We start from the raw sequence: 12,040 nt of genomic DNA on the forward strand, positions 1-12,040 counted from the left end.
ATTCATGAATCTAAGGAGCCATCTGGTAATATCATATGACTGTTGCAAACTTCGGGAGAGCTTTAAGATATTATTACTCCCAATGTACCCATCAGTGAAAACTCACTGGGGAAATGCACCAAGCTTAAACATCTAACAGTAAATACATGGCAGACACCAGCTGTACACCTGCAGTCGATGTGGAGTGGCATTCAGTGTCTCCTCCTGGCTTAGATAACCTTATCAAACCAAAGAAGAGGAAAATAACATACAAGTGCAGTGACTGTGGCAAGAGCTTCAGTCAGTTATCTAGCTTAAGGAACCATCTGTCAAAACACACAGGGGAAAAAACATACAAGTGCAGTGAATGCAAGAAGTGCTTTAATCAGTCAGATGACCTAAGGCGCCATCAGCTAATACACACATGTGAAAAACTGTTTAAGTGCAGTGAATGCAAAAAGAGTTTTAGTCGAGCATCACAACTAACATGTCATGCGCGAATGCACACTGGGGAAAAACCATACCAGTGCTCTGAGTGTGGGACAAACTTTAGTACTTATTCAGCCTTTTGGAGCCACCAGCGAGTACACAGTGGGGAAAAACCATACATGTGCATTGAATGTGGGAAGAGCTTCAGTAGATCATCAGGCCTAAGGAGACATCAGCAAACTCACACAGGAGAAAAACCATACATGTGCAGTGAATGTGAGAAGTGCTTTAATCAGTCATCAGACCTAAGGCGCCATCAGCTAATACACACATGTGAAAAACCATACAAGTGCAGTGAATGTGGGAAGAGTTTTCATCAAGCATCACAACTAACATGTCATGAGCGAATACACACTGGGGAAAAACCATACCAGTGCTCCGAGTGTGGGACAAACTTTAGTACTCATTCGGCCTTATGGAGCCACCAGCGAGTACACACAAATGAAAAGCCATACAGTTGCAGTGAATGTGAGAAGAGCTTTATTAGATCACCAGACCTAAGAAAACATGAGCAAACTCACACAGGAGTAAAGCCATTCAAGTGCAGCGAATGTGGGAAGAGCTTTAAGCAGATATCAAACTTGAGGTACCATCTGTCAAATCACACAGGGGAAAAACCACACAAGTGCAGTGAATGCGAGAAGTGCTTTCATCAGTCATCAGACCTAAGGCGCCATCAGCTAATACACACATGTGAAAAACCATTCAGGTGCAGTGAATGTGGGAAGAGTTTTCATCAAGCATCACAACTAACATGTCATGAGCGAATGCACACTGGGGAAAAACCATACCAGTGCTCCGAGTGTGGGACAAACTTTAGTACTCAGTCAGCCTTATGGAGCCACCAGCAAATACACACAAGTAAAAAACCGTACAGATGCAGTGAATGTGGGAAGAGCTTTATTAGATCATCAGGCCTAAAGAGACATGAACAAACGCACACAGGGGAAAAGCCATTCAAGTGCAGTGAATGTGAAAAGTGCTTTAATCAGTCATCAAGCCTAAGGCGCCATCAGCTAATACACACGGGTGAAAAACCATACAGGTGCAGTGAATGCGAGAAGGGCTTTTCTGACTTATCAGGCTTAAGGCTCCATCAGCGAATACACACGGATGAAAAACCGTACAGGTGCTGTGAATGTGGGAAGAGCTTTGTTAAATCATCAGACCTAAGAAAACATGAGCGAACTCACACAGAAGAAAAGCCCTTCAAGTGCAGTGAATGTGGGAAGTGCTTTCATCAGTCATCAGGCCTAAGGCGCCATCAGCTAATACACACGGGTGAAAAACCATACAAGTGCAGCGAATGCAGAAAGAGCTTTATCACATCATCGGACCTAAAAAAACATGAGCGGACTCACACAGGAGAAAAGCCATTCAAGTGCTGTGAATGTGGGAAGAGCTTTAAGCAGATATCACACTTAAGGCACCATCTGTCAAAACACACTGGAAACATTAGACAAGTACAATGAACGCGAAAAGTGCTTCAATTGGTCATCAGAATTAGGGCACCATCTGCTAAGATGCGTGTGAAAAAACATGCAGGTGCAGTGAATGTGGAAGAGCTTCAATAGATCGTCAGTTGTAAGTAAGCATCTGTGAATACACACAGACAAAAAACATATGATGCAGTGAATGTGTGAAGACCTTATGTGATCCATCAGGTCAAAGGCAACATCAGCAAAAACACACAGGGGAAATAATTATGATAAATGAATGTGGGAAAGGTTTAGGGCCTGATTACAACTTTGGCAGAGGGGGTTAATCCGTCCCAAATGTGATATCCCACCCACTATTACGAGATCCATAGGATATAACGGACTCGTAATACGGCGGGCGGGATATCCATCACATTTGGGACGGATTAACCCCCTCCGCCAAAGTTGTAATCAGGCCCTTAATCTGTTTCCAATCCTAACAGGAGCAGACGGAGTGCAAAATCAGTTAAAGAAAAAATAAATGTGAGTAGAGCTTAAGAGATTGCAAATATTGTGGGGGCCTTCCATCAGACATAAATCATACAACCCATAGAGGAGTAAGCAATGTGGAATGTGAGTTATTAGATGATGAATCGGCAAAAATAAACGGAGACAAAACCTAATGTAGGAAGTGCTTTCATCTAAGGACCCCTCAATTAATGTAAAGATGGAAACTTTCAGGAGTGACTGTTGACCATGTACCGGTGTTACGTTTTATTTTTCTTTCGTGAGTTTGAGGCACAGGGCTGACTTTGGGAAGCAGAACATTTTTGCAGGCACTACCAGGGAACTAAAGTGCCACCCAATGCAATCGATGGTACATTGATTGCGGCCAAGTGAAACTGTCTTTTCTTTATTGACTAGGCTCTGAGGTTCTGAACTACCTTGGTATAGGATGTCATTGCTTCCCTTCGACTGAAAGCCTCAGATGGGTCCTAAGGTGTGATCAGTTCTCTCTGTAATTGTAGAAGAGATGAAGAGAGTCAGATATGGACCAGGAGCCTGTGTACATGGACAGAGATGTTTTGTTTTGGGGTGTCATATATAATTGTTAAGGTTTGTGAAATTCTCGTCTGGGTAGTTCTTGGTTTCAAGCATTGCCGTTCTTGTCAGAGGTAGAGCGCCCCTTTGGGATGTTTGAGAACTTTTTGGTCTTTGCAGCCTTGTAAATGATGCAGTCTAATTTTGATAGAATCTGCGCGTGCAAGAGCAGTGTCAGTCAAGTGTAATCATAGTTTGGCTGATCATGTATTTATTGGCTTTTTTGAGATGCTTAGGCTGAATTTCCTTTCATTTTGATGAAACCTATTGCCAGGACTGAGATTGTGACATTTTGCCATATTGCAAGATTCTTGGAGTCCCTGACATGACCAGTAGTGAGGTGAGAAGATGCTGGTGGGCTACGCGGGGGTGATCCTAAGGCTGGGGGCCCTGTGGCTGGGTAGCCAGGCAGGGGTCCCGTGGCTGGGTAGCCAGGCAGGGGTCCCTGTGGCTGGTGAGCCAGGCAGGGGTCCCTGTGGCTGGGTAGCCAGGCAGGGGTCCCTGTGGCTGGTGAGCCAGGCAGGGGTCCCGTGGCTGGTGAGCCAGGCAGGGGTCCCTGTGGCTGGTGAGCCAGGCAGGGGTCCCTGTGGCTGGTGAGCCAGGCAGGGGTCCCGGTGGCTGGTGAGCCAGGCTGGGGGCCCTATGGCTGGTGAGCCAGGCTGGGGTCCCTGTGGCTGGTGAGCCAGGCAGGGGTCCCTGTGGCTGGTGAGCCAGGCAGGGGTCCCTGTGGCTGGTGAGCCAGGCAGGGGGCCCTGTGGCTGGTGAGCCAGGCAGGGGGCCCTGTGGCTGGTGAGCCAGGCAGGGGGCCCTGTGGCTGGTGAGCCAGGCAGGGGGCCCTGTGGCTGGTGAGCCAGGCTGGGGGCCCTGTGGCTGGTGAGCCAGGCTGGGGGCCCTGTGGCTGTGGTGAGCCAGGCAGGGGTCCCTGTGGCTGGTGAGCCAGGCTGGGGTCCCTGTGGCTGGTGAGCCAGGCAGGGGTCCCTGTGGCTGGTGAGCCAGGCAGGGGTGCCTGTGGCTGGTGAGCCAGGCAGGGGTCCCTGTGGCTGGTGAGCCAAGCTGGGGGCCCTGTGGCTGGGTAGCCAGGCAGGGGTCCCTGTGGCTGGTGAGCCAGGCAGGGGTCCCTGTGGCTGGTGAGCCAGGCAGGGGTCCCGGTGGCTGGTGAGCCAGGCAGGGGTCCCTGTGGCTGGTGAGCCAGGCAGGGGTCCCGGTGGCTGGTGAGCCAGGCTGGGGTCCCTGTGGCTGGTGAGCCAGGCAGGGGTCCCGGTGGCTGGTGAGCCAGGCTGGGGTCCCTGTGGCTGGTGAGCCAGGCAGGGGTCCCTGTGGCTGGTGAGCCAGGCAGGGGTCCCTGTGGCTGGTGAGCCAGGCAGGGGTCCCTGTGGCTGGTGAGCCAGGCTGGGGGCCCTGTGGCTGGGTAGCCAGGCAGGGGTCCCTGTGGCTGGGTAGCCAGGCAGGGGTCCATGTGGCTGGTGAGCCAGGCAGGGGTCCCTGTGGCTGGTGAGCCAGGCAGGGGTCCCGTGGCTGGTGAGCCAGGCAGGGGTCCCTGTGGCTGGTGAGCCAGGCAGGGGTCCCGGTGGCTGGTGAGCCAGGCTGGGGTCCCTGTGGCTGGTGAGCCAGGCAGGGGTCCCGGTGGCTGGTGAGCCAGGCAGGGGGCCCTGTGGCTGGGTAGCCAGGCAGGGGTCCATGTGGCTGGTGAGCCAGGCAGGGGTCCCGTGGCTGGTGAGCCAGGCAGGGGTCCCTGTGGCTGGTGAGCCAGGCAGGGGTCCCGTGGCTGGTGAGCCAGGCAGGGGTCCCTGTGGCTGGTGAGCCAGGCTGGGGGCCCAGTGGCTGGGTAGCCAGGCAGGGGTCCCGTGGCTGGTGAGCCAGGCAGGGGTCCCTGTGGCTGGTGAGCCAGGCAGGGGTCCCGTGGCTGGTGCTCCTATGACTGAGCGTTCTGTGGGCAGGAGTTCTAGGGCAGGCGTGTTCCCGTTGCCACGACTGGTGTGGCGAAGATGGCCGGTGCCCTTGGCTGAGAGACTGAGTGCAGTCCCTGAGGATGCTTGGGGACACTCATTGATAGTAATATGTGCTCATGTCTCATGGCTGTTGTCTTAATTTGAACGTCAACAGAAAACCAACATTTTAAGGAACCACCGGCAGATGTTTTACAAAAATGTGTTGTTGTCCAGATAGCAAAATCCTATTGTTTCTCTTGTTAGTGCTAGTTCCTGTCCTTGTGTTTGTTCTTATATTTAAATTTTGCTGATCATGAGCTTTATCCCCAGATCCCGAACTGACAAGTGCTTTAGAGCAGTGAAAGGGGTCTCTGTCTGTGCACAGCACCTTCCGCCGGGGAACACATTCCTCATCCCGCCTCTCGTGTAAGTGTATTATACGAGATAAATGCAGCCTGTTACCACTGTGGGGCTGTGGATCACTGAACACGTAGTCGAGGCTGTGGACAGAAGCAGGATTATTATACGTATTGTAAGAAATGAATATTAATTCATATTCATGTTTTAACACTGGTTTCCCAAACTGTGGTCCGGGGAGCCCTGGGGTCCACGAAGCCTCCTCAGGAGGTCCGTGACTGCTTAGAAAATTAACAAAAATAGTAGATAAAGTGCATATAAACAAAGTAGCTAAATGTAAATTGAAAATTTTAAAACATACTGTAAATGTCAAGGAATTTGAAATTAGAGACTAGAGGTAACACTAGTATCCTCATTGATTTGTGGGAGCATTGCAGGTGCACAGAATATAGGTTGGACAGTGTGAGGCTTCAAATGAATTTACAAAAGCTCCAACCTTTTTATTAAAATGTAATTTTTCAATTATTTTATTTGTTTCCAAATGAAATAAAATGTGTTATCTTTTGTGTATGTGTTTGATGGAATGCTTGTTTCTGTATCATCGACAATCTTAAGGCCGGGACCCCCGGCTCCCACTAATGACTCAGTGGCGGGGGGCCCTGGATTCCAATAATGATTGGGTGGGGGTCCTCAGGTTCCAGGAATGATAAAGTGGGGGTCCACAGACGCCAAATGGTTGGAAACCACTGTTTTAACATTTAGAAATATAAAATTGCTACGATAATCATACTTTTAAAGATATTTTCAAATGAGCAGTGCGTGGGAAGTGATTACTGATAACTTATGTATTTAGTTTTAAATATAATGAGTATGTTCCTCGCAGGAGATGAGGTATTACAACGTGCAGAATAAGTTTAAACTGCCACTGGTCTCTAATACAGATACCAGCCCCTGGACACCCTCATGGGTGACGAGAAGAGCTCTCCAACTCCACTGACTGACTGACTGACTGACTGATTGACTGATTGAAGGTGGGATTGCAAGGTCTCCTTGGGGTAGCCGGACCTATTGAAACGTTCATATGATGAGTTGTAACTGAGACTTTGTGGCGCTGTCTTTGCTGCTCAGAGAAGCGATGCTGTCACCTTGGAGCACTTTACAATGCTGGCTACATGTCAAACGTACTGACCTGCAGCAAAGAGCAACTGGACCCCTGAAACACTCTCATATCTGAATAAACCTTGCATTAGTTCACATAAATCGTCTCCTGTGTTTTTTATCCAATAGTATATTATATTTTTGTCTTTGCCAAGCACGTTCCAAGAGGACTATCCTACACTGTCTGCTCAAGCTGTCACTAAGCAAGGTACTTAATGTTCCTCTGGGCAGTGGGCTGTACGATGGGGCAGTGGGCTGTACGATGGGGCAGTGGGCTGTACGATGGGGCAGTGGGCTGTACGATGGGGCAGTGGGCTGTACGATGGGACAATGTGCTGTACAATAGGGTAGTGGACAGTGTGCTGTATGATATGCCGCTGGACAGTGGGCTGTATGATCGGGCACTGGTTGGTCTGCAATATAATAGGGCACTGGGCAGCATTTTTTATCATAGGGCACTTAGCAGTTCTGTATGACAGGGCACAGGACAGCGTGTTGATTGATAGGGCATTGGGCAGTGTGCTGTATGACATGGCACTGGAGGGTGCTGTATGATAGGGCACTGGACAGTGTGCTTTACTATAGGGCACTGGACAGTGTGCTGTATGACAGGGCAATGGACAGCATCCTGTGTGATAGGGCACTGGAGGGTGTGCTGTATGATAGGGCCGGACAGTGCTGTATGATAGGGACTGGACAGTGCTGTACAATAGGGCCGGACAGTGCTGTACGATACAGCACTGGGCAGTGCTGTATGATAGGGCACTGGACAGTGTGCTGTATGGTAGGGCACTGGACAGTGTGCTGTATGATAGGGCCGGACAGTGCTGTATGGTAGGGCACTGGATAGTGTGCTGTATGATAGGGCACTGGACAGTGTGCTGTATGATAGGGCCGGACTGTGCTGTATGATAGGGCCGGACAGTGCTGTATGATAGGGCACTGGACAGCATCCTGTGTGATAGGGCAGTGTGCTGTATGATAGGGCATTGGGCAGTGTTCTGTACGATAGAGCACTGGACAGTGTGCTGTATGATAGGACCGGACAGTGCTGTATGATAGGGCACTGGACAGTGTGCTGTATGATAGGGCAGTGGACAATGTGTGTACGATGGGGCAGTGTGCTGTACGATAGGGCACTCGATAGTGCTGTACGATAGGGCACTGGACAGTGTGCTGTATTATAGGGCACTGGAAGGTCTGCAATATAATAGGGCACTGGGTAGCATTTTGTATTGTAGAGTACTGGACAGTGTGCTGTATAATAGGGCACGAGACAGTGTGCTGTATAATAGGGCACGAGACAGTGTGCTGTATAATAGGGCACGAGACAGTGTGCTGTATAATAGGGCACGAGACAGTGTGCTGTATAATAGGGCACTTGACGTGTTATTTTATGTTGTAAAGCGCACGGCTAACTGACAGGTCTTCCCAGCACTACTAGGATCCGTAGAGATTTACACCAGGCAAGACACACTACTTCTGTAAAAGGAAATGTCTTTAATTGCTTTCTGAAGCTCAGTAAGTTGGTGATAGATCTAAATTGTAACGGAATGAGTTCCACAACTTAGCTGCCAAGAAAGCAAAAGATCTGCCCCCACTTCTGGCTCTATAGATCCTTGGGGTAGCCAGGAGAAATTGATCATTGTGACCTTGGGGTTCGATTAGCACGATAGGGGGTAATGAGATGTCTAAGAACTTGCGGTCTCTGAGCATATTTAACTTTATGCACTATATGCAGAGTTTTAAAGAATATCATTTTTTCATGGGAAGCAATGTAGTTCAGTCAGTGCCAGCCGGACTGACTGAGATTCAGGGATGTGTAACAACTCTCTCGCCGCTGCGTTTTGGATTACCTGAAGCCTTCTGATGACATACTCTGGGCTGCCTAGGAATAATGAGTTTGCATAATACAAACAGGATAGAATAAGGCATTGAATGACTATTCTCGGTGCCTCCATAGGAAGCCATCTGAGCGTCTTTCTTAGAACTCTTAACAAAACAAAACACAACCCTGCTACCTTCCTGGCCTGAGGTGCCATAGTAAGATCTTTGTCTAGGAGGACTCCCAAGCTCTTGACCACCATTTTCGGGGTGTTGCTGTCCAAAACAACTAGGCCAGCTAATTTGATCCCATAGGGATTGATTGTTTCCCACCACCACGACCTTGTCTTATCACTGTTCAGGTTAAGGAGGTAGTTAACAGAGTGCTGCCTGCTAGGGCACTGGACAGCGTGCTGCCTGCTAGGGCACTGGACAGCATGCTAGCTGGTAGGGCACTGGACAGCATGCTGCCTGCTAGGGCACTGGACAGCATGCTAGCTGGTAGGGCACTGGACAGCATGCTAGCTGGTAGGGCACTGGACAGCATGCTATCTGCTAGGGCCGTGGACAGCATGCTAGCTGGTAGGGCACTGGACAGTGTGCTGCCTGATAGGGCACTGGACAGCTTGCTATCTGCTAGGGCACTGGACAGCATGCTAGCTGGTAGGGCACTGGACAGCATGCTATCTGCTAGGGCACTGGACAGCATGCTAGCTGGTAGGGCACTGGACAGCTTGCTAGCTGGTAGGGCACTGGACAGCTTGCTAGCTGGTAGGGCACTGGACAGCATGCTATCTGCTAGGGCACTGGACAGCATGCTAGCTGGTAGGGCACTGGACAGCATGCTAGCTGGTAGGGCACTGGACAGCATGCTATCTGCTAGGGCCGTGGACAGCATGCTAGCTGGTAGGGCACTGGACAGTGTGCTGCCTGATAGGGCACTGGACAGCTTGCTAGCTGCTAGGGCACTGGACAGCATGCTAGCTGGTAGGGCACTGGACAGCATGCTATCTGCTAGGGCACTGGACAGCATGCTAGCTGGTAGGGCACTGGACAGTGTGCTGCCTGATAGGGCACTGGACAGTATGTTAGCTGGTAGGGCACTAGACAGCTTGCTATCTGCTAGGGCACTGGACAGCATGCTAGCTGGTAGGGCACTGGACAGTGTGCTGCCTGATAGGGCACAGGACAGCTTGCTATCTGCTAGGGCACTGGACAGCATGCTATCTGCTAGGGCACTGGACAGCATGCTACCTGGTAGGGCACTGGACAGTGTGCTGCCTGATAGGGCACTGGACAGCTTGCTATCTGCTAGGGCACTGGACAGCATGCTATCTGCTAGGGCACTGGACAGCATGCTAGCTGGTAGGGCACTGGACAGTGTGCTGCCTGACAGGGCACTGGACAGCATGCTATATGCTAGGGCACCGGACAGCATGCTATCTGCTAGGGCACTGGACAGCATGCTAGCTGGTAGGGCACTGGACAGTGTGCTGCCTTATAGGGCACTGGACAGCTTGCTATCTGCTAGGGCACTGGACAGCATGCTAGCTGGTAGGGCACTGGACAGTGTGCTGCCTGATAGGGCACTGGACAGCATGCTAGCTGGTAGGGCACTAGACAGCTTGCTATCTGCTAGGGCACTGGACAGCATGCTAGCTGGTAGGGCACTGGACAGTGTGCTGCCTGATAGGGCACTGGACAGCTTGCTATCTGCTTGGGCACTGGACAGCATGCTAGCTGGTAGGGCACTGGACAGTGTGCTGCCTGATAGGGCACTGGACAGCATGCAAGCTGGTAGGGCACTAGACAGCTTGATATCTGCTAGGGCACTGGACAGCATGCTAGCTGGTAGGGCACTGGACAGCATGCTAGCTGGTAGGGCACTAGACAGCTTGCTATCTGCTAGGGCACTGGACAGCATGCTAGCTGGTAGGGCACTGGACAGCTTGCTATCTGGTAGGGCACTAGACAGCTTGCTATCTGCTAGGGCACTGGACAGTGTGCTGCCTGATAGGGCACTGGACAGCATGCTAGCTGGTAGGGCACTGGACAGTGTGCTGCCTGATAGGGCACTGGACAGCATGCTAGCTGGTAGGGCACTGGACAGCATGCTAGCTGGTAGGGCACTGGACAGTGTGCTGCCTGATAGGGCACTGGACAGCATGCTAGCTGGTAGGGCACTGGACAGCATGCTAGCTGGTAGGGCACTGGACAGCATGCTAGCTGGTAGGGCACTGGACAGCTTGCTAGCTGGTAGGGCACTGGACAGTGTGCTGCCTGATAGGGCACTGGACAGCTTGCTAGCTGGTAGGGCACTGGACAGCTTGCTAGCTGGTAGGGCACTGGACAGCATGCTAGCTGGTAGGGCACTGGACAGCATGCCTTACATTAGGGCACTTGAGAAATAATCACTGGACTCAAACCATACACATGCAACAGTGTGTAAAGATGTTTTATCAATCATCAGGCTTAAGGGTCCATCAGCTAACACACACAGGTGAAAAACCATACGGGTACAATGAATGTGAGAGTAGGTTTAGTAGATCATCAAATCTAAGGCATCATCACAAAAACATCTAGGGAAAATCACAAATGTGCAGTGATGTCAAGAGCCTTAATCAACCATCAATTAAAACTGAAAGGAGTTATCAGCAAATAGATGCTGGAGAAAAACCAAACACTGGAGAAACATCAAACTACTTAAAACCAGGCAACAATGTAGGGGAAAAAAACAAAAAAAAACACCGTCTTGAAATTGAACTATATGCACTGGTAAAACTTAATAAAGATTATATACAAAAAAACAGGCAACAAAAGCAATAAAGCCACAATCGATAAAACCACTACTCTCTATTCTTGGTTCCTACAGCAAATAGGTTACAAAAACATTTATTACCTTCCCAAACAACAAAGCCCCATTTCTCTCTTTGATACTTCTGGTTATTATAATGACCGTCCCAAAAAATCCTGAATAAGTGGCTTTAAGCAGGGAATGGCCTCTTACCAGGAACCTTCTTATTGATTGTTCTGATAGATTTTAAATTTCTTTAGCATAAACATTCACTGAAAAGGCTTCTTGTCACTAAGACACGGTATGCTGTTGACTGCTAACAAACGAAGACATCGTTCTGATGACAGTACAACAGGGGTTTAATCATCAACGGCTGGGAGGTCAGTCAACCCTGCATAACTGAAGCTGATCTCAAAATACTGCTCGCAGGCAGCTGCTTATTTACTCATAAGGTACAATGATTTTATTCACATTAATTTAAAAAAGCAATTAAAGTCATGGAACAAGTTAATTATATTTTTCCATGAAGGCACCACACCACCTGCACCTTTAAACTCATGTGCTTCTTCTCTCGGTTCCCCTTATCTTGATCCTAACAGAAGTTTGAAACTTAAGCCTTCTCTCCTGGGTGGTGTGTAAGTGTTTATTGCTCTTTTCCCAGGATTTCTTATCTGACTTTCTATGCTGTTGACTGAAAATACCTTTGACCACATATTTTTTTTAACAGTGTCTCTGCTAACAATGGGAGCATAAATTCTTCAAGGCTTTGTTAATCATGTTTTGTTGTTTAACTAAACTTACTGATCATGTGTTTTGCTTTCTAGTGAGCTCTCACTTACTTTGTCCTTGCAGCTGGTGCCTATAATGTTCTTTAACCACATAGAGTTCTACAGTGCTCCCCGCTGTTGTCTGTGATGGGGAGATTTCCTCACATTTGATATTTTCCTTAACAAAGGAGAAAGTCTTGAAGAGGGAAAAATGGAAACCAGAAA

General features: G+C 49.5%; 2 protein-coding genes across 2 annotated transcripts in view; one reads left to right on the forward strand and one right to left on the reverse strand.

The window, feature by feature from the left end:
• The window catches only part of LOC138291575 (uncharacterized), a 649,831-nt gene extending 643,308 nt beyond the window's left edge, over positions 1-6,523 (forward strand). Inside the window, exon 21 of the mRNA XM_069230320.1 lies at positions 130-6,523. Coding sequence (XP_069086421.1) covers positions 130-1,940 — 1,811 coding nt within the window. The 3' untranslated portion in view covers positions 1,941-6,523. The remainder of the gene's footprint in view (positions 1-129) is intronic.
• Positions 6,524-8,612: 2,089 nt separating this feature from the next.
• LOC138291591 (uncharacterized) lies at positions 8,613-9,719 on the reverse strand. Its single transcript, XM_069230321.1, has one exon. The coding sequence runs from the start codon at positions 9,717-9,719 to the stop codon at positions 8,613-8,615; it is 1,107 nt and encodes a 368-aa protein (XP_069086422.1).
• Positions 9,720-12,040: the final 2,321 nt, after the last annotated feature.

This window comes from Pleurodeles waltl, chromosome 1_1, assembly GCF_031143425.1.
Source record: "Pleurodeles waltl isolate 20211129_DDA chromosome 1_1, aPleWal1.hap1.20221129, whole genome shotgun sequence".
In the NCBI taxonomy this organism is placed as follows: domain Eukaryota; kingdom Metazoa; phylum Chordata; class Amphibia; order Caudata; family Salamandridae; genus Pleurodeles; species Pleurodeles waltl.